General features: G+C 44.3%; 1 protein-coding gene across 4 annotated transcripts in view; it reads left to right on the top strand.

Annotated features, from left to right (window-relative positions):
- Positions 1 to 8,158: 8,158 nt before the first annotated feature.
- frmd4a (FERM domain containing 4A) overlaps positions 8,159 to 26,367 on the top strand; it is a 59,753-nt gene continuing 41,544 nt past the window's right edge. For 2 of the 4 annotated variants that reach the window (XM_040132740.1, XM_040132739.1), the window contains exon 1: positions 8,159 to 8,304. In XM_040132740.1, coding sequence (XP_039988674.1) covers positions 8,212 to 8,304 — 93 coding nt within the window. In that variant the 5' untranslated portion in view covers positions 8,159 to 8,211. Of the gene's footprint in view, positions 8,305 to 17,119; positions 17,288 to 26,367 lie in introns of those variants that run through there. The other 2 variants (XM_040132736.1, XM_040132738.1) reach the window with 1 other exon arrangement.

Here is a 26,367-nt window from a genome sequence, read left to right as displayed (position 1 = left end):
ATATAAAAATGAAAAATGAAACAGATGCATGACTTCATCAAATCCCATCAAGCCTTATGCTTCCTCCGCCTCTTCTGTGCATCCTAGCAGGAACAATGAGACCCACCCTCTGCCAGGGAGTTCTCAGTATCTTCATCTCTTCCATGGATCATAACTCAGACCTGAACAGGGGAGTACAAGACTCTAGTCTGTCAGAATTCCTCATCAGTAACCACAGGTTGCTCTAAGGAGCCATTGAAGCACTTTGATGGGACCCCACAACATTTTTGGAAACATTTGGAGCACTGGTCATAATCCAGACGGTTTTCGGAGCCAAATCTAGAGGAGATTGACGTGTTTATTTCTCAGATTTGGACTACTGTTTGGGAAGCCACCCTGGATGGAGAATGAAAGGGGAGCATGGAGAAATAAGGCTTGACTGTTAGAAGCTGTTATGGCATGGTTCTTTGAAGAATTAGGATATTATATGACTGACATGGCTTAACTACTTCCTTTAAGTCATCTGTCAATATCCCATAATAACACATAATAAGGGGGAGAGAGAGAAACAGGCTGGAAATACCCGAGTTTGGGTCTTGATTTAGAATTTTGCTTAAAAACCTAAATCTAAATTCTTATTTGGTGGCATTTTTTTGGATCAGCTGAACGATGACTCTTGCAGCTCGACTCGAGGACTTAGAAGTGACCCTGGAACACATGCTTATGGATGTTTTTGTAAGTTTGCCTACTCTTTCTTTTGTTCAGCTTTATTTCTAATCACAGTATTTGTCTTAACTGCTTTTTAGTCTTTCGTCACCATTCCTCTCTCTTCTCTCTGCTGTGACCTCTCCAGTGCATAATTTCAGTTTGAGACCAGAGGCCAACATATGTTCATGCCTCTTTCCAGATGCTCTCTCATTAATTGGAAAAAATGTGCTGATTAAACACCTACTCTCTGCAGAGAGAAAGATTTAGGGAATAAACTGGCTGACCAAGAATCTAACCTGGACTGCACGGCCTATACATGACTCAACACAGGGTTAGCCCACTGAGTAAAGACTTCAGGAATGTTAACTCAGCATGTGAAGAGCTTTCATCCAACCCACTCCCAAGTATTAAATCTAGATTCTGGCCTTACTTATGCCTTCTGTGGTCTGCAGCATTCATATTTATCTGCGGATAGGCATAAATCTTTTGATGAGGAGTGAATGAAATCTCCCAAGTAAAGGAAGTGAGGATTGAGAATGAGGAAATGAGGGATGAAAGAGGAATGAGACAAGAAGGAAAGTCTGATGGATGTGATTGTCAGGCTTCTATTGCCCGTGACGCTTGGTTAGAGGTAGATTACTCAGGTCCCTGTGGTTTACAGAGCACTCGGGCTGTAGGAATGACTAACTGCTCTACGCCGCATCCCTCACAGACACGGTATACACAAGTGAGCACTCACACACATTAAGACACAAAAAACATACTCACATGAAGGCACATGCAGTTTACCTCTGTACAGACACAAACACGTTGTAAATACGACATCACAATCCCTGGTTGCTTTGATCTGTCGCCTGCTGTAATGAGTTTGGTTGTTAAGCTGCAGTTTCCCTTTAACATTGTTTACAGGCACAGGCATCTGTTGGGGGGAACAGTAATCTGTCCTTTCCTGGGATACATTGTGCTTCCAGTGAACACCATCAGCACTCATTCCACTGCTGCAGGGCATCAGTGTCACTGATATATGCAGAGATTTGATGCCTGAATCCGTCAACCTGTTTTGGAGATTTGAACGTTTTCAGATATCCAATGGATAATCTATCGTTGAAGCAATAAAGATTAGTGTTTATGGCCAGAACAAGATTTGGATTATTCATGCACTGCATGTGGGATGGAAAAATGGGAATCATGAAAATGCTTTCTTCCTCTACATTTCCTCTCAGCATCCTAATTAGACTGCTTCTTTATTTATTTCTCTAATTGCTGGAAAAGGCTGGAAAACAGACGGTTATCTGGCCACTTTACATACTTAAATGAGAAATATTCAAATCGCTTGCACCCTTTCCAGCCTGGCTGCTTACTGAGTGTGCATATGGCGGCGCATGTGTTGCGATTTTTAAGACATGCCGACGCAGTCTATCTCAGTGAACCATCAAATAAAGGCAGGGTGAATTAAATACTTTTATGGGAAGGTTTACCAGCAGTAGACGTGTGTTATGGCGCAGGCATCTTATTCTACTGAAAACATTTTTATCAGTGTACCAAAGCAGGAAATTAACAGTAATACTATACTCTATTTACTGAATATCTGTGCAGAGAGCGTGTTTCATGAATCTAACTTGGTGTCAGCATAGATGCGAGTGTAAACATTTCGATATGAGTGAATTAACTTCATTAAGGGTCATTATAATAATGACAGCACTTCTTCACCCTCTAGTAGAGAGGGACCTCCAGATCCCTATCTATAATGCTCACTGGCTTGGAGCAGCAGCTGGGTGCACAGCTTTATTCAAGGGTGCACAGCTACTTTCATTAGCACAGCAGCGCATATAAATGATTCAGAAAAGCCAAGAGGGTCCCAGGCTATGTACTTCCTTTACAGCCTCTTTTACTACAGCAAAAGAAGGTCACTGTTTTGTTGCCTTGATTACTTGCAGGAAGCTCGAGTTGAAGCGGAGTCGTTTGTGGCTTTTTCAGGTCAACACTTTTTTTTATTTCTTCTGCATCCGAGACCTCTGTGTTAGAGTTAAAGCACATGACTGCACACGACATGGTTACAAAGTCATTCCTACCAGCCTAAAATTCAGAAATCGAATAAGAAAACTTATCAACAGTGTTAAAATGTGGTAAAATCAGCTGAAATTTTGAAGAAAAACCGCACTGCCATTTAGAAGTGAAATCATTTAAAAAAAATTTACAGGCAAAATACCATATAGTGTTACTGTATAGCTTGATTTCCATGACATTGCCATAGAGGTCTCATTCACATGTCCATAGCAGCACTGCCACATACACAGTGACAGGCCCTTTGACATGAATAAAATAGTGACACGATCTGTATCTTGTGGTTGGATTTTTTTCGGGTGTCCTATCAGTTCCTGCCACAGCTCCTGTGTGGTGTGTTGCTGGTCCACTGGGCTGTGTGAGCTGTGTTAGGAGTACAGAGAGAGAGAGAGAGAGAGGGAGAGAGAGGGAGAGAGAGGGAGGGAGAGATGGCAGCGCTTCTTTCAGAGGTTGCCTTCCAGTCTCGCACAAAGGCTGACAGTCATGTCAGGAAATGATTAAAAATGCATTCAATCCCTCTGGTGTTTAATTGAATCTCCTCCTCTTGCACCCCACAAATGCCCTCATCCCTTCCACAATCCAGGCCTTGAGGCAGAGCTAAACATCCCTTCTCTCACTCTTCCTCCAAGATCCCTTTTTCTTCTCCTCCATCCCCCCTCATCTCCTTTGACAGAAGAACTCAGCTGGATGGGATTGTTTTCCCCTCACAGCTGTACAGCACTGCTCTGCTTTGCTCTTTTCAGCACCGTCTCCTCTCGTTCCAGCAGCCATAAAGTGCTAGTTCATATCTTTGGAAGAGGCTGGTCTGCCACAAAGGGCGTGCGATCCCTGCCAGCATTTAGTCGGCCAGCATCAGAAACACTGTGAGGCACCGATACCAAAAGCTTGTACTCTCTCCACAATGAGAACTGTATCACGACATTGTACAGTATGTGTGCCTTTGTAAGGTAAAGGCACACATACTCTTCTCTTTTGACTGTGCTACTGTAGATGTGTTGATTCAGACAGAGGCTATTGACTGGGTGTATTATATGTGGCCATTGTTATGTAATGGGTGTGTCCTCTGCTCAGTGTCAAAATAGTTCAATTATAGTAGGCTGACCTCCTCTCTCTCCTCTCCCCCGCTATTGTTTTCTGTCTTCTGCTCTGCCTCTCCCTCCACCTAACAGTTGTGATCCCGTCTACATTAATCTGATAGTGGTATTGATCAGTATGAGGCTAGAGTCATAGTGTCAAGTCTTCTCAGGACATAACTTTGAACTACTTTCCAACTTTGCCTGTCCCCAGTGGTTCCAATCCCAGTCCGGGCTTGCTCACAAATATAGTATATGTTTGGGGGTTTTCTTTTTCATAGTAATTATCTAAAACAGCTAAGCACTATAGCTTTTTACCAAACGTCACTCATACAATAGTAAATAATGCATTCAACTATTTTCAATTGTGGAATAATACAATTTTTTTTGTGTGTGCTAGTCAGGTCTTGCAGCAGGAAGTCAGTGTACTGATATGTCGGACTGACTTAAATTAAACTACAGATAACAATAACACATTATACAAAGTTTTGGGGAAACATTAATTCCCTCCATAGTATGAATCAAATTTGAATAATTTCGTCAGATTTGAATTCAAAAGTGTTTCTCAGTTTCTTATCTCATTAGTCTTCACTCTGACTGGAGAATCACCCAAATAAATAGCGGTAAGAAAATTATCATAAACGTAATCCAATTAATTTTTATGTGTACGTCTATAAACTAATAAGCAATGATCATTCAGCCTTCAATTTCCATCGTATGCACGGTCCTGATTCTGATATCAACTGGTCCAACACACAAAGAGACTTGGGTGAATAATTCAGAAGCCTTGAATGTTATTCACCGGGGCAAATTGCACATCTAGTGGCCCATTCAAAATCTGCAACGACTCCCATTACAGACTACTGATTGGCCCATTGGCATGATATATTCTAATTCCATTAAGGCAGCGATGACTGTATAATAGCTGTGCATGAGTCTGGATGTGGACTGCACTCAGATAAAGATACTTTTTTTTTTTTTTTTTTTTTTTTTCAGGGCAATGTCTATGCACCAAGGTTATAAACAGAGCACATTCAGAGATGGGGCTGATTTTTCAATCTGTCTACATTCCTTTGGAGCCAGTGGCTGAAATGTTAATCATTCTGAAAGACACACAAGCAGATATAAAGTATGCGCACACGCGCACACACCCACGCACACAGTTACCTCACAGCAGGTCGAGCAGATGTTGTGCCGAGCGACACAGTTTGACCAGGACAACCTGTCCCGGTGTTGCACCAAAATCTCTCTAAAATACAGATATGTCCCAGTTTTCACGAGAGAGTCACACAAATGTCCCCATTTCCTGAAAATCCCATGGGCTATCTGTTACCTTTCTGGGCATGTAAGTGTTTCCCAGGCCTTCTTACACAGACACCGCTGAGGGGATGATAATTGAAGTGGATGCTCCCCTGTTGAGAAGTCATTATGATTGGTTCTGGCCCGATGAAGGGTGGGAGGCCCCGCTCTCTGCTCATCTCACTCTCATGAGATAGAGAAAGACATCACTAGCATACACTTAGAAGCACAGACAGAAGCACACAGTGACAAATGAGTTAGATTACGCTATCATGGCTGTATTGTTTAGGCAATATAAATGTTTATCTGTGTTTTCTGTGCAGTGGTGCTGTAACTCATCCCCTCTGTAATTTGTGGAGTCTTGAAACATAAACAATCGACCCCCTCCTTCGCTCCCCGGGTTGGGGTGAGAGTCCAGCTAGAGGGCATTTTCATAAACACATCCACCCACACACACACACACAAACACAGAAAGGAGCGGGACCATAGGGATGAGTCAGAAAGCCGTGGGCTGAGACTGGCTGGGTTATCAGGGTAAATTAGTGCATAACAATGCCGGGATTCTACAGTTGAGAACCATTTCTTCTTATTAGAACAACTACAAACAAAGACGAGGTGGACTCACACACAAACACACACAAACACACACACACACACACACACACACACACACACACACACACACACACACACACACACAGTGTAGAAATAAAATCCAGACAATCCAGATGCCTAGTTTGCACCTCCCACATTAGCATGTCTCATAACCAGGTAGTGATCTTCTCTCTTTATTTTCTTCTTTTCTATCACTTTCTCTTCTTATCAGGAGTTATTTTTTTGTGGAAATGTATACATAGCTGTTAGTTCATTTGTGTGAACTAACAGCACTACAGTCATGTCAGACTCTTCCAGCTTTTTTGCCTCATTTTCGTATTTTCATGCATTATTATGTATGCAGTTTTGTATTTCACATATTTTTATTAACAAGTGTAAATCCCATTTGCCTTTATTTCTGTGAGCTTGTTGACTGAAATGGGTCATTGTGTATTGAGCCTGAGGCATCAAGAATAGTAACATGTTGTTTTTCTTTTCTTTTTTTTTTACTCCTGTCAAGACAATGGTTTATCACCTCACAGGATTTGACATAGTGGAATTTAGAAACTCTTTAAAGGAAAGAATGGGAGCTGCAGAAGAGAACAAATGAACACAAACCATACTTAAACTGTTCAATTAGGAGAGTGTATTGTCATCTCCCTGTCAAGGTGTCAAATGAAATCACTTTGAAAGCAACAGGGTTTTGTCTCCCAAATCAGCAGTGGCAGTTAATCTCTGTCATCAGAATCTGAATTAACATCAAACACACACACCACACAGAATGCCAGTCACAGTGCAAATAGAGAATCGTGTCTCTCAGTTTCCTTGTTGAATTCCTCCAGTATGTCATCTTTAAGACCTGGATGTCTGCAGACAAAGTTTATAAATAGCCCTCTGATATTTCTCATGTAGGCCACAATCAATCACACACTGATGTGGGCCAGGGTATTGAATAAATAATGCTTACTGGGGATTACCACTGCAGATGAGTTTCTGCTGTATGCTTGTCCCTCGGTTTTGGCACAAAGTGTGTGTGTCTTTGTGTGTGTGTCTTTGAGTGTGTCTATGTAAGTGTGACATATACGACATCATGTCACTAAAGCCGTCAGGGATCCGCACTTAAAGAAATGATACGGGGGTTGGATGATGATAAGGCTCGTTTGGTTGCTCATTTTGACTGGTGGCTTTAATCTGATTTTACACCCTGTGACCCAGCATCAAATCACCTCATAACATAACTGTATTTTACTGGTTATAATCCAGAGCTACTGGTTTACAAAACAACTACCTAACCTACCAAGAAGTTATGCTGTTATGTATGTGAACCTGCGGGACGTGTGTTCGTGCACATGTGCATACCGGACATCTGTGTATGCCTGCATATGTGTGTGCATGTGTGTGTTGATCCACTTTAGTTAATCAGCTGACAGTTCGGTATTGATGTGCAGAGGCGAACAGAGCTCAGCGGTGAGTGATGATGAGAATATGACAGTAAGTCACTAGCTGCGGCTTTAACTCATGGGTCCAATAGCTTTAATGGACATGTAAAGACCACCGTGGTGGATACAGAGGACTGACTCAGCTCTGGGGCTGCAGCCATCACGATGAGCGATCTCTGCCAGAGCCAGAACCTCCACTGTCACAGCTTTGTGGGGAAAAAAGAGCTGAAAAACTGAGGTCAGTTTCTACACATCTTCTGCATGCAGACAGTGAGCCAAGTGATGGGATGATCAATACCTGCGTGCATGAGCATTGTGCGTGCTCGACTTCGAGGGTGCGTGATGCACATGTCTGTGTATGTGTGTGTATGCTCCCTTTGTGTCCTAGTCCAGACAGTGCAGGGAGAGAAAGCTGGATGTGGGATTTCAAAGATAATCTCCCTACCAGATGGCAAAACATCCCATATTCCTTTTGAGGTTCCCCACGTGATCCCCTGTAAGGGCTGGGTGTATGTGTGTGTGTGGGTGTGTGTGTGTGTGTGTGTGTGTGTGGCGGGGGTATACATCCTCAGACACAATTACTATTGGATCACGTGACGCGAGCACGTATGCTAATAACAGCCGTAACATCACATTAATCCAGTGACCTGGTTAAGCCCACAACTGAAGGAAGTGAGTGCGAGAGGCGAGGAGGGGGAGCTGCAAGAGAGCTAGGGAAGAGAGAGGAGAGACAAAGCGCGCTCCCTCTCCCTCTCACACACTCTCACACACACTCATTCACCTCCTGGGCGCCAGAGCTGAGCGGAGCTGAGCGGAGCAGCATGGGCAGTGTTTTAACACAGAGGGAAATAGAAGCAGAGAGAGGCACATAGGACCGACGTGGGTCTGCTACACCCACCCACCCACACACACAAGCTTCTTTCCTCACACACACACCCACGCGCAAGCTCGGGTGAAGCCCGGCTGCCAGGCTGGACGGGACGGCGACGACAACCACCTCACTCGCTCGCACACATGCTCACACGCCCACGGACACGCGCACCCTGGAGCGTACCATGGTGGTCCAAGGTGCCGTGACGCCGGGGAGAACCCGCCGGCTGATGCTGAAGCTGCCGGTGGGGACTCTCCGGAGGAACAGTGGAGAGAGGGTAAGACACAAGCTTCCCTGAATTCCTCCTTGTCACTTTCTCCCTTCTTCTCTGACTTTGCCCCCCCCCCCTCTCTCTGTGACCGTGTCTTGCCGCGCTGCTGTGTGTGTAAGTGGGATTTAGAAAAAAAGGTTCTTGGCTAATCCAGGGAACGGTATTAGATTTGAGTTGGTGGACGGCAAGTCAAGAGCAAAGCTTTTAATCTCCACAGTGGACAATGCTTCCCTGTGTTCCTCCTCCCGACGGTCCGAGTCCGTCAGCCTGTCCCTGTGCCCGCTAATGCTCCCGCCTGCCGTCCTCGGTCTTCAAGGTTACGGGGGAGTCTCGCCGTGGGAGGGCTGTCTCCGGGCGCAGCCTGTGTGCCTGTCACTTGTCAGCGCAACGGGACTGACCCGGGACGCGAGTCCGCTCCCTCCTCTCGAGCGGAGCTGCGCGTGGCCTCGGCCTCGGCCCGGTTTAGCAGTGCCGGGTCCGGCAGCTTTTCACACCGTGGAGACCTAGTTTGTGTGCCGGGCACATCAGAAGCCCCGCGGTTCATGTGTTCGTGTGAATGTGGTGGGCGTGGGCCGAGGACTGGAGATAATAGTTTCCAGCTTCGCGCAGACGCGGAGTGTGGGTTGCAAAGTTGAGCGTTACGTCGTTTTGAGGACGGGCTGTTACCCGCCGGGTGATTCACCTATTTGGCTTTTTCCAGCGAGGTTGTTTACACCACGAGGAAGGTGCGCAAACCGAAGGTAGCGCATTAGTGTGTGTGTGTGAGTGTGTGTGTGTGTGTGTGTGTGAGAGAGAGAGAGAGAGATCCCCCCTCGTCCCTCCCTCGTCCTGTGATGTGTGTCAGCGCCCTTTCATGATGTAAAAGCAGCGGCATTAAGTGAATCCAACCTAAGCGGAGTGTGTGTTCAGGTGACGCGGGGGCCGGGATTTACGGCTCCCTCCAGACTGCTCTCCCAAAAACCACGCGGCGCTTAAAGGGTCGCACTGAACCGAACTCCGCCTCGCTTCCGGAACCTCAGCGTCCCCACTCGGCGTAATGTGACTCTCGGTTCCATTAACACGCCTCTTTGAGTGAGCGCGACTTCTGAATGCCGCGAGCTCCTCTGAGAATCGCCGGTCGCTTCGTGGTCCCCCTCGGTGATTGAACGCGCGCACGAGACGCTACACACACACACACACACACACACACACACACACAAGCACACGCGTGCTTCGCGCGTGCTGTCGTAAATTGCACAGTGCGGCCACCGTATATTGGATGAGACAGCTTTCACTTTAATAAGCCCAGACACACGTATTCCAACCCTGCCTCAACGCAAAAATAACTGCCATAACCTTCACGTCTCACGTCTACACATAAATACATAAAACACAAGCTGAGTCCTTTGCAGAAGATAGCTTTTATATTCAAGCTGCACTGAAAGAGGAAGTGAAGTCTCACACGACGGACTATAAATTCGAATTTGTGCTGATCCTTTCAGGTCTCACTTTTCAAAGACTTCGGGATGAGTGTGTGAAATATTACAGTGGCAGCTAAACGGATTATCCGTGATCTAACTGAATCTGGCCGGCTGTCATAATAGTGCTTGATTGCAGGAATACCAAGTATTCACTGTCCTTTGGAGAGAAGTAATTTCTACTGGTTGATTGGATGGTGCCCGTGCGGTGCAGGCACACACAGAGACAGACAGACACACACAAACACACACAGTAACTCAAATCATCTTAATTAATGGAGAAAAGTAGATTTTCCCACACAGGAATGGGGTGGTTTCTCTCTCTCTCTCTCTCTCTCTCTCTCTCCATCCTGATTGCATTCCCTCTTTTGCCTCCCATTCTTCTTGCAGCCAGCCGTGTGCAGACAGACTGAAGGGGGATTACCTGTTGTGATTTACGTACATACACTCACTCACATTACTGTACTGTTGTGCTGGAAACAGGCCTGAATAGATGGATGTGCCTCAGCTTGCTGTGCGGGGAAGTGAAAGCATCGGGTTTTCAGGGCAGACAACGGTGTTCAATAAATTGACAGAGCCGTTTTAAAAAGAGAATTTAAATCATCAGACTGCCTGACTGGTTCCTCTCCTCGGTGATGGCAGGTGAACAAAGCCCTGTGATCTACCGCTTTCTTCCCCAGAGGAAAGGTTGACTGTCTGTTAGGTTATGACTTTACCTTTCTATGTCCTTCACCGAGGTTCGGAAATACTTTCACTTCTATTCACAGCTGCAGCTTTGTCCTGCTCTGACTTGTCATGTTAGATAAGTCATTGCGTTATCACCCAGTCTCTGCCTATGCAACTGCGTGAACCGCGTAGAGGGGTAGATACATACAGAAAATAATATTGACAACATCTGTATCTACTGTAAGTGCAGCTGACTGAGCAGAGGGGAATGTTGTAGTGGAAATGTTTATTGCTGCAAGCATAGATCCAGTTAAAAGTATTTGGAAACTAGTTTTTCATATCCTCAACTATCCTTCGGCATTTCCCAGTTAACATGCAAAGGTTGGTGCGCATCCCCGCTGGCTAAAAGCTTTTCTCCAAAACCATTAGAATTCAGTCATTTGTTTGAAAGATGTTTTGAAAATGGCTCCTCCAAATTGCTTTTCACCATCTGTGTCCTGTCATATAACTAATGCAGATGAATTGTCTCATGTCTGAGTCAGAATTTTCCAATGGATGTGGGTTTCTATCACAGCTAATTGAGTAATATCTACAGGGAGAACATAGCCATCTTTGTTCACGGTCAGCAGCTATGACACGTCTGAACAAAACACGCCTCGTTAACCACAGAAAAATAAAAGAGGAGACAAACTTGATTTCTACCCTTTTCTCAATGAATCATTTTCTTTTCTGCACGTCATCTTCTGCTTCTCCTTGTTACTCTGGCTCAAAAATCCAATCCACATATCTAGACTTGTCATGCCTCTTTCCGCCCCTTTCTCTGCATCTTGCAAACCTTTCACTACAACATTATAACATTTTTTGAGAAAGTAAAAGTGGCAACAACGAAAGAGGTGTATGAGCATGGACTAAATGGGATGGAAGGGTTTACAGATAGTTTTATAGCAAAACACTATATGTTGACAGTGTAATATCGCGATGATAAATTGCACAGTTGGTGTTGTCAATTGAAAACAGCTTCTTTTAGTGATGCTGTCTGTATAGATTACCTCTGTGAGCAGGCTGAATTAGGATTATCCTCCGCCTTTGTTATCCTGCTATCATGTTAAGCTGCTCAGCTCCTTTCTGTGAAATTAAGAACAAAAACAACAAACAAACAAAGGAAAGACAAGATGTGTGTGTTTATGAGTATGTGTGTGTGTGTGTGTGTGTTGGGGGAGGAGGGTTAAAAAGACTTTAGGAGGCTGAATCGCTCTCCAAGGAAACATGTTGTTGTCAGGGGCACCGCAGGGGAGCGAGGGTTTAAAGGTGGGAGGGGTGGATCACTGTCAGAGGAGGAAAAGTTCACACAGGCACACACATATAGAGACGTGTACACATGTTCAAAACACACATTCATGAGCGGGATAGGAATCCAAACAGACAATAGCATGACTGTAATTCACCACTACAGGCCTGAAAGCTGGAAGCAGCCAGACAAGCAGTGAGGCAGGAATACTAATCGATCCTCGTTACCTTTAAACATCTTTTCTGCACCAATCACAGAGAAGGTCAGCACTGGACTCTGGCATTCTGTGGGTCAGGTTGATACACCGCTTGTTTCTCATCAGACTGATCAAATCGTCTCGAAGTTAGAGTCAGCATTCATTTGAGCAGCTGCAAAGTTGATTTGGAGGCCAAAGGAACAACTTTCAAGAAAAGACTCTGTTTAATTTTTTACCAAATGGCAGTTTAGATAGCTTTAGATAGTTTAGCTTTGAGATTTCTTCCCCTGCAGCTCTGCTCAGCCTCACCACAGTATTGATTCCCAGGGATCTCAACCTGCCCCCAGGACTGTAGGTGAGAGCGCTGTGGTCAGCCAGTCCAATTAAACAGACAATGAAAAGGGAGAAAGAGTGAAAGAAAGAAGGAGGTGGGAATAACTGGAGCTAAAGGCTCCTGAAGGCCCCTCTTCCACCACACCCTGTTCAGCATGAAAGGGGACCCCCCCCCCCCTTTTTCTCCCAAAGGCAGCTGAGAAGGATGAATGTTTTTGAGCAAGGGTGGAGGGAGAAACAAGGGAGACTCCCACCCTTCTCTCCACCCCGTCTCTTTCAACACTCTCTGCTCTGATTTTTTTTCTATCTTTTATTCCCTGTCCAAAATCAACCAGCAGACCTATAGACACACAGCACAGCTGTGTACGAGTTCAAAGTAAATCTGCACAGAGCACGATCAAACAATGAGGCGATGATCGCCTATTGACTGTGAATGAAGGCTGAAAGCAGTGAGCTGCTGATAATGTGTTTTCTCTGCGGAGACAGTTTGCTAGCAGGGTAACTATGGTGAGCGTGGACTCGTCTGTCCTCTGCCAAAACATCCCCTGTGGATGGATAGATATGTGTGTGTGTGTGTGTGTGTGTGTGTGTGTGTGTGTGTGTGTGTGTGTGTGTGTGTGTGTGTGTGTGTGTGTGTGTGTGTGTGTGTGTGTGCGTGTGTGTGTTTGTGTGTCTCCTCTGCCACTTCCACGCAGAGCTCAGAATGATTTCTTCATTATCTCTGCTTCTCTATTCTCAGAAATGACTGCATGGGATCCTTTTAAGAAAGAGAGCGACAGAGCAGAGAAAAAGGAAAAAAGATGAGTGTTGGTTGATGGGAAGGAGTCTGTTGAATTCCATCTCCCCCAAAACAGGATGTGGAGACCCCAAAATGTTCCTGAAATATCCCAGCACAATCTGTGCCTTTTGTTAGGCAGAGATAACACGACCCAATGAGAACGGAGGCACTGTCTGTGACTCACTCATATGAAGGGGCTTATTCATAGGTTTTGTGTGTGTGTTGTATGAGTTTGGGTGTGGATCCTGCTATGGCAGAATAAGAGGAATAAAAAGGAAAATAGGGGAGAAAAAGAATATGTGTTAAAGACTTTGTAGAAGATTTTGGAGCTAGCAGGACTGTGTGTGTGTGTGTGTGTGTGTGTCTCTGTGTCTGTGTGTGTCTATGTGTGTGTGTGGGCGTGAGTGGGTGTGCATGAGTGACAAAGAGAGACAGAGCAGGGAAGGGTTAGAAAGAGGGTGAGAGAGGTGCAGTCTCTTGTTTTCCCGTGGGTGTACTGCAGTAACATAGTAATCCTCATTAATATTTATCTGCCAGGCAAAGTGGAGAGAATGATTAGCTTGAGAGTGTGAGTGTGCGCGTGTCTTCTTGAGCGACCATCCCTTTTTGCAAGTGTGTATAGTGTGTATAGTATATTACAGCATATAACACACGAACTAGGTCAAGTTTTATACTTAAGAGAATAAGAAGTCCCGATACTTCAAAGGTTTTGTGTCATCATGGGGGTTGTTCCTTCCTCGCATGCACTGTAAACAGCATTTTCATTTTAATTACTCCAAACACACATATGTACGGGGAAACCGAAACTCATGGCATGCACATACATTCTCACACACACACACATAGACATATAGAAACTCCGTGCTCTCGTCCTCTCTCGAGTCACATTGCGTTACGTTATTGATTTTCCTCCCTGCACCTCTAATACAATCACATTAAACTAGACTGATCGGAATTGAGTTTCAGACTGGGTCTATACACGTATGTCACTTCTAATCTCTGTCAGTGATACACACTGACAGTGGTGGGTGCATGTGTTTCAATGAGCCTATAAGAAAATTAAGCCTGCAAAAAAAAAGGCCCGATGCCAGGTCTATTGTCGCTCGAAAATTACAGTAAAAGAAGAGTACACGAGTAGTATGCTTGAGTCCGTTGCACTTTCTGCTCTCTTGTTCGCACAACTGTTTTAGTGAAATTTTGTGTTAGAGTGCCTCAGTTGTGAATGTTCTTGTGAATTTATAGTGTCTGTGACCCATTTCCCTCCACTGCTCTGCCTCCCTCTCCCTCTCTGACACTGCCTGCACTCTAGTATAACACGCCTGAGTGAAGATCAGAGAGCAGGAGGAAGATTGAGAGATAGAGAGGAATGACAGAGATATGAAAGAGGGGGAGACAGAGAGAGACGGAGGCAGGAGAAAGTAAGAGGAGTGGAAGAGAATACCGAGACTAGGAGATGGAGCAGAGATGAGAGTTGCCTGTGTCAAAACCGGGATGACCTCACAATTGACCGGGTACAGATTTGAGGTTTGTTTATCATCATCAAAGAAAGAAGAAATAATGAAATAACACGCAGATTATCTCAGTGTTTGGCTTACAATTCCATCTGTCCATAACAATGGTAATTGTAAAATCCCAAATAGCATCTTCTCCTCTCCGTCTTATTACTGTGCTAAAAGCCAGCCGGCTGATGCTCTGAAGATGTCTGTTTACATCACAGGGGCTTGCACGACCTTTCCCAGGATTCAGTGGGACATTGCAAACACATAGGATCATGGGAACAGTGCACTGTCATACCTAGCCTCCCTCCTCCCTCCCTACCACAACAAATATTTACACTCCTCGTAAATTACAGTGGCTGAGAGGTGAATGTCTGCAGCCTCCGCGTGCAGCTCCAGCCAAACTGATTCATTTTGGAAAATCCACGCTATAGGAATACCACACATTCCTAACTGGTTTCTCAAGACACCACTGAGAGCGCAACGTGGGGCCCTGAGATACAGGGATGGGAAAAGGGTGCTGTGGAATGAGCGATCCTGGAGAATGTGGTTGGCGAAATTAAGAAAATTTAAAAAGATGTGAGTTTATTACAGTATGGGGGATTAGGGTTTTTGTGCAATGAACCATTCTGTGATCCTTTCAGTTAGTCATCTGAGCAAAACATAGAGTGAAAAAGAAAGTAGCACATCAAGGGAGAGAGAAAGAGAAAGGAAAATAGAAATGTGCTCCCACAGCATCAATAATAACACAATTAGTATTTATTTTCTCTTTGTGGAAAAGGTAAAAACACATTTTTTTAATTTTATTTTGTACACTTCACTGTAGATGATTGATGATACGTTAGTAATTTACTCATGTTTGCATTGACTTTCAGTAAAAAACAAATGTTATGAGCATCATACAACAATTTGTATTCACACAGACTCACCCAACAACTCAGCAGTACAGGATTGACCCCCTTGCATCGATAAACCCCTCCATGAATCAGAGTGAGCTGCGAAAGGCCATTTAATCCACCCAGAGTCAGATTGGGTTTGGTTGGAAGGTAGAGAATTACTGTACAGTACAGAGTTATTGAATTCTCTATTGATCAAGGCTTTCTGAGGAAAACTGAAGAAAAGTGGAAAAAATGAACCAGTTTGGCTGTAAAGAAGAAAAAAAAACATTAAGCATTATAGGTTTTTTCTTTTTAAATGTTTCTGTGGCATGTATGAAATTCCTAGTGACCCAGACGATTGTGGACAATTCCAATGATGGTACAAAAAGTATGCAGTATGTTTGACTACATAATCATTTTTAACATTTATATTACACACAGCACAGTGAACTTCTTTAAAGGTCTATTGTTTCAGCAGGGCTGTTAGCAGCCACAGTTTATAACAGACTGGCAAGGATATACACACAGGCACTGTGGGCTTGGCACAGCTTGTGCATGGGGGTTGTATTGCCTCCATGTGGCCATTGTTGCAAATGGGTGTGTGTAATCATGTGTAAAATAAGGTTCATTGTGGATTATTGTCTCAAATAAACAATTAAGTTTGGTGTAATCAGTTATATTTACATTCTTTTCACATTCTGTTTGAGGATAATGTGTGGTTGGTTGGGGTAGCAGAGGGGTTGGATGTTCTCTAATTCTTTGGAAGAATTTGATAGGTCAGGTCAGGATACTCCGGCCTGGGAAAACTGGCTAGGAGGAAAAACGTTTCCTTTTTTAAGATCATTCTGGCCAAAATCCCAGTGCTGTTAGACAGTAACATGCTCATGTCGTTGGAGACCAAATGTCAGCATTTTTCAGTTCAGTGACTATTTTGGTCTGTGTATGCACGAATGCATACTTGTGTATAATTTGTATGTGTGTGTGTGTGTGTGTTTCATCTTCGTAGAGTGAGAATGACAGGCATGCAGATAGTGCCCAGTCTGACCAGGTTTCTGAGACTGAGTGCAGCCTGCAAGCACTCTCTCTTTGAAAAGTGAGGCAGTGAGAGAGAGAGAGAGAGTGAGAGGACTGGTTGCTCTCCATGTGAGCTGCAGTATGAGAGTGCATATCGCTTTAAAAACAACTACCAGTCAGGGAGGCTAAGAGAACGGCTGCATTTCCTTAGTGGGAATGTTTGTGTTTGTGGCGCTGAGACCAACGGACAGAGGGTGCATTGCTTCAGTGAGAAGGAAAGAGAGAGGAGGAAGAAGAGGGAAAGAGTCAGCAGGGACCACTAGCTGTGTGGGACTGGGACAGCAGGACTAGCAGGGTTTGACCTTGAGGAGGCATCAGACTGCTGAATCCCAGAGAGACTGAGAGGACAGAGGCAGAGAGGGAGAGATGCAGGTGAGGAGAAAGCCACAGGGTTATCCCGTCTCATTGTGGCTTACCTCTGGAGATGACCCCAATATTATCCATTGGCACTAAGTGGTATCAAGAGGACAATAAAGGCTAATCATATCTTCCAATTACCCGGGCCTCTGTGGATTTTACCTGTAATGGCTTACCTGTGTAAATAAAGGTTTGCTAATGTGGTACCTGTGGATATCCCACTGATATCGACTCGTACTGCTGTGCATACCTCTGGAGGTGTGTCGCTCATCACAGAGAGCTTGTAGTCAGTGCAGTAATGGAGGCAGTCTTGTTGGGTCTAGACGAGGCGGTATGTACTCGGCAGGGTCTGCTGTGGACTCTCACCTCCACAGCCCTCCGACGCCTTCGTGTGCATGCCAGGAACCTTCCTAGACCCCTGCACCTGTTACAAACACACAGGTGTGTTTCAAGGCCACTCTACCAGGTAGGCTGCACCTCACATACACATAGAACAAACATGAATTAGATGTGCATGTGCATATCCATGCATTCAAAAGGGCACCACGCACTGGGCTTTCAATGCGAATTTTAACCTAAATGAATTTATATCTGTTACGAGATACTTAGGTGGGGAATACATTTGAAACCACCTATTGTCTGTCTGCATGCTGAGCCACCTGTTGAGATGGGTATCCGGTAAAGGAAACAGAGAGCATGGCCAGAGACAGGGGCAGGGTAAAACATGACTGATTTGTTTCATTAAGAATGGAGGACGGAACTGGGTGAGATGTTGTGGTCGTGCTCCTGCTGGTGAAATGGGACACATAAGCTGACATAGTTTGGAACACGTTGCTCACATGCGCTGTTAATCTATTGAATTGGAAAAGCTGCTTGGTTTTACGTCGCCGCCCCTGTGCAGGGTGCTCTTTTGTTGTTGTTGTTGTTGTTGTTGTGTTCAGGATGCAAAGCCTTAAGAGGAAGTTGTGTTGCTAGGGTCTCTATTAAGGAGCCGGTAACTAAGCTGTTAAGCTGGTAAGTGTTTCTGTGGATATGTTAAAGGGGGATGCTTGCACACAAAACACACACAGACCCAGGCTGTCTGGTCACCATGCCTCCGTCGTCTCACACATTTAATCTAACTCCAGGGTAACTTTGGATGCACTAAATATGTCGATTTGCTTTAAAAGAAAGTTTCAGTGGTTTGAATCATTTTAATTTCTTTATTAAAACAGACTGCGTCTTTTGTGCCTCGTTTTTGTCTAGCTGTGATTCAGCAAAACGGTTGCTCAGTATTCACTTCACCACGTCTGGATCAGTACTCAGGGCTTTCATGGAGCCATTAGTATTCCCGAGGCATCTCACCTGCCCTGTATGCAGCTGGCACCACCAGGACAAACCCAACAGTCTCACAGAGAGAGAGAGACTCACCAGGCCTGATGCTAGAAAACAAAGAGCACACACTCCACTGCACAGCCCAAAATGATCAGTAGAGTAACTTGTATACATGTACATCCACACATGCAGTGTATACATAAACATAAACACACGCTCACATATGCATTTTCCTGCCTTTTTGCTTGAATTCCCTTCTAATGCTCATGAGGGGAGTAAGCTGGATTGTTATTCTAACTTTTGTCTTCAAATGTGTTTTTATCTGGCTACTAAGTTTAAGCATCCTTAGGGAAGGTAACACAATCAGAGGAAGCTGAAATAATGTACCAGGCCTCCCTATGACAAACCTGTCCTTAACACCCCCCCCCCCGCTTTAAAGACACACTAACGTCTCAAAGAGGCCAAACTAGAACACTTATCAAACAGAGGTCTTCTAACACTTTCCCAAACATCCTCTGGACGAGTGCTTTGATGAGCTACAAACGATACCTCCCCCTGGCCTGATGAAGTGGTACGGTCCAAGGTGGAGCAGTTAATAGTGGAGGGAGTTGCAAAGGCAGGGAAGGAGGGGTCAGTGTGTCAGGCTGCAGGATGGGGATATCCCTGGCTCAATGCACTGCCTCTCTACCCGGCCTCCTCTATTACTGTTAATGAGACACCCAGCCTGACATAACTGGCACACACACAATGGAGAGAGAGAGAGAGAACGACAGAGAGAGCGAGAATGCTAGAGAGAGAGAATGACTTAACTTTGCCTCTACGTTTTATCAACCTGTTTCCACTTTCTCTACTCCTTTTCCACCTTCTTTGCTCCTGAAATCAAAGTACATTTCCACGCCAGTGCTCGGATCTAAACCTGTTCCCCTATGTCTCTTTTCCCTTCTGACTTTCTATTTTTGCTTTTTTTTTCCTACTTAAATTACTTTTTCATTTCTTATTTAAGCCTCTCTACTCGCTTTTCAACTCTCACTGGTGAAGGCATCCATCACCAGCAGTCCTACATACTCAATCGGGACACTAGCCCAGATATTTTTCTGCACTCCAGTGTGTGGCACATATGTCAAGGTGATAATTTTATTCTCAAGGTGCTTTGCATGTTGCGTGGAGAAGCAGCCTGTGTGACTGAGCTGTGGCATTACATTAACCAGCAGACTGTAACATACGTGAAATGTTGTTTGCTCACACAGATGTGTACTTATTTCTCTCGTGAGAGATCGCAGCTGAGTGTTCACACGTTCATACATCAGGCTGAGTAATATTGACTCAACAGCCTCCAGTCACACATTTTCCTCTGGTGGTGTGACCCTTTAAATAGGGTTAGTACAGACAGGCATGTGAGGCCAGTGTGTTCTGCTGTGCTGCGTTAGACAGTGTCTCTGGGTAGTTGTTTGCAATTTCTCATGTTGCTTTCCATTCGCATTAATTTCAGCTGTAACAGCTGTACAACTAAATTGTGTCTTTTTGCGTCTCGTTTTCTAACACCAGCCCCCCCCCTTCTTACCGCTCCACCCCATCCCAAAGCAGGATATCCTGCGGAGGGACGAAGCGGGGTAAGGACTATAGCAAACACAGGTGGCCGGACTTCCCCTGAGTTGCAGTTCGCATTCACCTGTAATCATTGTTGTGCTGCTACTCAGAAGAGTTTCTACAAGCCATCATTTTGTTCTTAAGAATGGGATGTGACATGTTGTTAAGCAAACCTCATCCTCAGCAAGTTCAATATCCATGTAGATCATTTCTGATATGACAAGATAAAAATCCTAGATAGACCCAGTTTATTTCCTGTTACAGTGTTTGCTAATAACAGTAGCTGACAGGAAGCTGGTTCTCCTAGTCGGCAAATAAACTACGATCCAAGCTGTTTCCTAGCAACGTAATCCTACTTTAAAGTTTCAAATCTCTTTTTATGTCACATCTACAGTATTATACATACTCATTACACCCTACTGCTTTTTTAGTTTGTAGGCGCTACTGCATCATATTTAGGATTGAAACCCGGGCCAGTTTACTCCCACTGAACTCATCTGGTCCTGTTTCCTGTGAGAATAGCTCTTTCACTAATCATATTCCTTTCTCACTGACGAGTCTCAGCCATTATGATACAAAGCAGAGACACAGCAGCAAAACTCTAAAGTAACCAAGATACAAAATCCTTCCGCTGTCTGGGAGCTGGTTCATTTGTGTCTGTTCAGTTACTTCTTTTGTTCTTAGACTGACAAACTGTGGGTGCTCAGTCAAACCGTGGTGTTTTCAAGCAAGTGGACTGCTTGGAAGAAGAGTCCACTTTGATTGCCAGAAGCTCCCCTGAATGAGGACATGACTGTACCCGATTCAGTTTTTTAAGTCTCTCTGACTCTCATGTTCAACTTATCATCCATTTCTTCACGTGTCACCGAAACAGATGTCAATAAATAGACTCACGTCAGCCAAGCAAATAGCCAGAATAGGAAATTTACGTGTTCTTGCTAATCCCCAAACTTATTAATTTTTTCCTGTCTTCCAGCCAAGTAATTACAGAGGTTGAAGCTGAACTTGTGACTTGCCACTTAGGAATTTTGATCACTATCCCTGTCTGGCAGCCATGTTTGTTCTCATTGTCAAAGTCAGGATCTGTATGTGAGAAAATCTTTTCCCAGAACCAACAGAGAGAGGTTCAGTGATGGGAGGGGTAGAGGGCCAGAACGGACATTGTCTTATTTTTTTCCAGTACCTCGCTTATTTATTCATTTATTTATTTATTTATTTATTTATTTAGTATTTTTCTCATTTGTGTGCAGCTAGCTGGAGGCGTGTTTGTGTTTGATATCCCTATATAGGCGCACACCCACTCACACACATAAACACCCCCCTGTAGATTTGGATGGTGGTTGAAGCCGTTTACAGTGTCTCCCTAGGGATAAGGTCTTATTTGCATAGTTTGTCTGGAAAACATTTCTACAGCTCCATTCCCAGGTTTATCAAGTACCCAGTGTGTCAGTGTAAAAGTGTGTGTGTGTGTGTGTGTGTGTGTGTGTGTGTGTGTGTGTGTGTGTGTGTGTGTGTGTGTGTGTGTGTGTGTGAAAGAGAAAAAAGAAGAGGGGGCAAGGCTTATTGGTGTCTGAACTTAAGGAAAAAAAAAATCCAACAGAGATTCACCAGCCATTCAACTGTGGGAAACAATTTTCTCGCCAATACATAAATCATAAATCATGATCAAAATTTTATGTGTCATTCATATTTCATTGATATAAATATGTTTGACAAGTCTGTTATTTGTTACACGTTAACCATTTAAAGCAGGAACACCCCCACCCCTCTTGTGCCATGTCATTTAGTTACTGTGCACCATAAGCTTCTTAGCCATGCCAGAATCTAATTTCTCTGGTAATGTGAGAATGTGGCACACTACTTGATAGGATGGCCGCTCACATGATTAATTGCCCATGCATGCTCGCACACTCACTTCCTCACACGCGTACCACACAGTCTTCCCAAAGGACTATCTCTGATTTAAGGCACAGTATTGAATGGAAACAGAATGATACTTCTACTTTGGCAAAGCAAAGTCACCTACTATTGTTGCATGACGCACGAAAATATCCAGAATATAATGATTCCTGACGGTATTTTTGATTTCATCCAAAAGGACTGCCAAATATGAGCACTTTCCCAGATATCAGTTGCCATGTTGGAGACTATTCACACATCAAACATAACAAAACACAGGGTTTTCAATATCTGGCCGGTGTTACATTGGGCCAAGGTTGAGTGGCCTACTTGATAAATCTGGCTGGTATCCCTCTAAATCCTCTAAGTGTGTCTGAGCTGTGCCAGAGCCACAATTGAGTGGCCAGAGCGGACATGATATGAGGTTTTTGGAGGTGGTCCTCCTCTATTGAGTTTAGATAGGTTTAACTGTGGCATTAGTGATGGGGATATGAGGGTTTATAATGTTTTAAGTTCACAGGTTAGGGCCTTAGTATAGAATGGTAATCCCAGAGGATTACTAGGAGAATCTGGTGAATATCTGAGGAAATCCCTCTCAGGGACGCTCAGATCCTCTGTATGTATGGATATAATATCCTCTAACAGTGTGTCCACATGTGTTTACCGAACAGAGGTTTAAAGTTTTGTACGTGTGTTAACTTTTAGAGATGAGTGAGGAAATATCATCATTTCCCTGAACCAAAGTATTCAGAACTGGACAGTTTACAACTAGAGCATTTTCTCAGCAGTAGACCACTATATAAAAAAACACTGTAGATATATGACGGTTTACTGTGTCAGTCAGATTAATGCTGAATGAGAGGGTATAAAATATGATCCTCACATCTTTGGACTTGGTGGAGCTTCATCATTTGATTTCCCATGTTCCTTTGGGGAGGCATGGTCAGTCACTACACTATATTAAAGTCATATCATATCAGTCGTCATTTAGAGATAAATGTGAAAGCTGGAGGACTCCACGCTGGCTCTCATGAATTTTTATTAGAAGTCCTTTAACGCTGCCAATGCCTTCAAACTCTCCGTGTCTTTCAAGCATCCACACCTGTAGGCTAAATTGTGCATGCAGAAATTGGACACGCAGAAAACTGCAGAAAGACATAATGTGTGCGCACTCACATAGGCTCGGCAACTCTATGTTGACTGGATTTTTGTTTTTTTCCCCCTAAATTTCAAGCTTTCAAGGACCATAACAGAAAGCTTTCGACAAATAATTCAACCACTAAAGCTAAAAAATGAGCCCAGTTCACATCTGCAACTGTGTTTTTTTTTTTTTATTGAGCAAAAGCTTTCCATCCCTACCTTCATATTCTGGCTCTCCCCGAAGTGAAATGGCCAAATGGAAGACATTCAATACCTTTACAATGACAGGATTCCCCTTGGACAAGAGGAATTGCACGCACACACACACACTCACATACCTAAACACACCACACATACTTGCCAGAGGGCTCTCCCTGCAGATGAGCTGGGTCATTTTTCATTACCCTGGCTCAGAAGGAATCAAGTGTGTAGTAATGGAGCACAGTCACATTGAGCCAATGGAGCTATGGAGGGATAAATCCCGACTGTAGAGCAGAGTGGAGGCAGACCAGACAGGCTGCAGGAAAGAGCCTGTGGATGGTGCATATGGCTCTTTTTCACTCCTCTATTTGTCATTAGAATACCTCAGACTAGATCCTGGGGGGAAGGTGAAGGAAAGGTCTGAGGCTGCAGCATGTTCTCACTGTCTCCTCTTATATCTCCATTGCTTCCGTTTTCTTTATTATGTTGCCTCTATTTGTCACCTGCCTCATCTCCAGCTTATTTCCACCTTCTGTTCTACCTCTCTGCTTTACCGTTTTCAGACTCTTCCCCTGTGAGTTCCTTTCCCCACTGTGTTCACTGTGTTGAAGTGTGTGTTTGTGTTCCTCTTCTGTATACCTGTCCCTATACTGATCATCCGTCACCTGAGCCAGTTTAGCCTGAGGGAGAGCAGGGGGAGGTAGAACAAAGGAGTGGTGAGGTGTAGGTATGGGGGGTCTGCCTTTGTAAAATCGCAAGTATATGTGAACTTTGTAGAGCAAAGGGTTCCCTTGTCGCTGCTATCCAAGAATCACGATATTGTCGTCAGCTGGATCGAATCACTTTGTGAGTGAAACCTTCAACTCATGATTTTTTACTTTAAGTTTCTACCCCTGGGTCATGCCATTGCCTGTTACAGTGACTTAGCATTGTCTTACAGCGCCTCCTCCTCTAAGTGCCCTACATTTCTGGCAGAGAGTGCGCGACAGAGACGGCTTGATCTCCCTGAAAGTTGTCATGACAACTCTTTTGTTTGCATCTTAGGCTGGAGAGCACGGGGGAGTAAGGCTGGTCAAACATTTATGTGCGTGTGCTTGTGTGTGTGTGTGTGTGTGTGTGTGTGTGTGTGTGTGTGTGTGTGTGTGTGTGTGTGTGTGTGTGTGTGTGTGTGTGCTTTACAGTGCAGGTTGTGTCCATGCCACTCAGCCAAAGAAGTAAGTGCTTTTAAAACCCAAGAGTTATTATGTGGATGGAAGCTCACTGAGCTCCTGTAAATCCAGTACCTTGAATGATGTCGTTCTGTGGCTGTCTCCCTAATTAGCCTGGAGGGTCTTTGGAGCCCCCGAGGGACACACACATACACATACAAAAACACACAAGGGCAAAATTAGCAAACAGAGAGGATTTGGGCACTTTTTCACCCAAAACCCCATTTCTCCTCTTCCCTGCTGTTCTGGTCTCAGGGTACATGTTTAATAGGGCACTAGAATACATTAGGACTGTGACACACACACACACACACACACACACACACACACACACACACAAACACACACACACACACATAGGAGTGTGCAGAAAGGACTGTTTAATATTCAGCATGTTAAATGATTAGAGCGTTTGGTATTCCATCCAGTCACAGGACAGGGAATAGAGGCCACAGGAGTTCAACCGCTCCGCAGTGCTCAGTGCCCTTGAGTTTAGGCCACGAGCTGTTTGTGTGTGTGTGTGTGTGTGTGTGTGTGTGTGTGTGTGTGTGTGTGTGTGTGTGTGTGTGTGTGTGTGTGTGTTGTTTATTTGCTCATGAGAAACTGAAGGAGAGTCAGAAGAAGCAAGAGAGAGATAAAGTGAGGTCAAAGATGAAGATTCATCAGTCAAGGTTCAGTGGGTTTACAGACAGACTAAAAGAGAGTATACACACACATCCATGCATACACACACACACACAGTATATACATTTATATATAGAATAATATAAGTAGTGCAGAACCAAATACCCCACTCTAAGTCACACTGTCTTTCTGCACGCGTTGCCAGCAGTATCAGTGAACACAGGGTCACTCAGGTCTGCAGTGATTTCTCATTGTGTAAATTATAGATGAAGAGAGGAGGTGTAGGGGTAAAAGATCCTTCCCCCGTGAATGACTCACACTCTCACACATAGACACACACTGACAGCCCAGATCCTTGCAGATCAACCCCCATGATCACTAAGACTGTGTTTCATTGAGATAGGAATCCTGACGACATGACACCACTCGTACCTATTTGCCCCGAACCTCTCTGCTCTTCTTGTTAGTCTGTCGGTGATCTAGCTCAACCCCGCACACCCGCTCCCCCCTATCACTTTCTCCTCTGTCCTTCCTCAGAAGCTACTTTAGTTACTGAATCACCTCAGATCTATTTCATCCAAAACACAGAGCAGAGGCACACCCACCAAGATATACACACACAGGCACACACAACAGTGGTGCTTAGAATGGCTTTATCAACTAAGTGCTCCCTTTGGTCTGGAATTCAAGTAATGTCCAACCCATGTCAGTAAAGGGTACAGCTGAACAGAAGAGGAAGAAAGGGGGTTTCTCCCTCCTTCGGGCAAAGTAGAATTCTTTTTTTGGATTATTTTAGCCAGCTCATGGCCATAAAAAATCAAGTGCAAAAACATTCAGACTACTGGTAGCATGAAAGACAGACGACCTGCATGTAGACTAACCACAGTGGCCAGTGCTGGCTTGCTCTCAAACTGACACGCTGTGGCACAGTATCATCGCACAGTGGTGCTCATGAAAGGCTTGTATTTGCTTGGATTTCATCAAGGGAGACGTGTGCTGTGGTCCAGTATTAGAGCTTTCTGTTTTAAATATAACTTCAGGCTCTATATGAGTGCCTGTGCACACGTGTACATCTATGACCCAGTTATTTTCTGCCACATAGTTTTGGCATCAGTGGGAGCAACAGATAAAAACAGTAAAAAAAAGAAAAAGAAACGATAGAGTTCATTATGGATTTAGAAAGGAAGAGAAAGGAAAGCAAAGAAATGAGGAAAGAAGAAGGATGTGGTCATGAAACCAGTGACTGCACAGAAAGTAGGAGGTTCCATTAGCAGGCTTTTGCATTGATACATCACTAGTTGACAGCTAGGAAGAGATTCAGTTTACAGCACAAGATAAATCAATCACATAGTTATGCTGGATATTCAAAAAAAGCATTTGTTCAATTTAAGATCAGACAATGTGACCTTTCAGTTGGGGAATCTGAAAAGAATGCAGAAGAAGAATTTCAGGCTATCAGGAATTTATCAAGAACAAGGTGAGGTTGTTAGCGTTATGACTACAAGGCAAGTTCAAATTTACTGTAGTGATACAAGCAGCAAATCTCTGCCTTCTTCTGTTATCTTGACCCCTT

Source organism: Xiphias gladius, chromosome 8, assembly GCF_016859285.1.
Source record: "Xiphias gladius isolate SHS-SW01 ecotype Sanya breed wild chromosome 8, ASM1685928v1, whole genome shotgun sequence".
NCBI lineage: Eukaryota > Metazoa > Chordata > Actinopteri > Istiophoriformes > Xiphiidae > Xiphias > Xiphias gladius.
The sequence above is the reverse complement of the archived record's forward strand: the minus strand, read 5'-3'. Positions and strand labels throughout refer to the sequence as shown.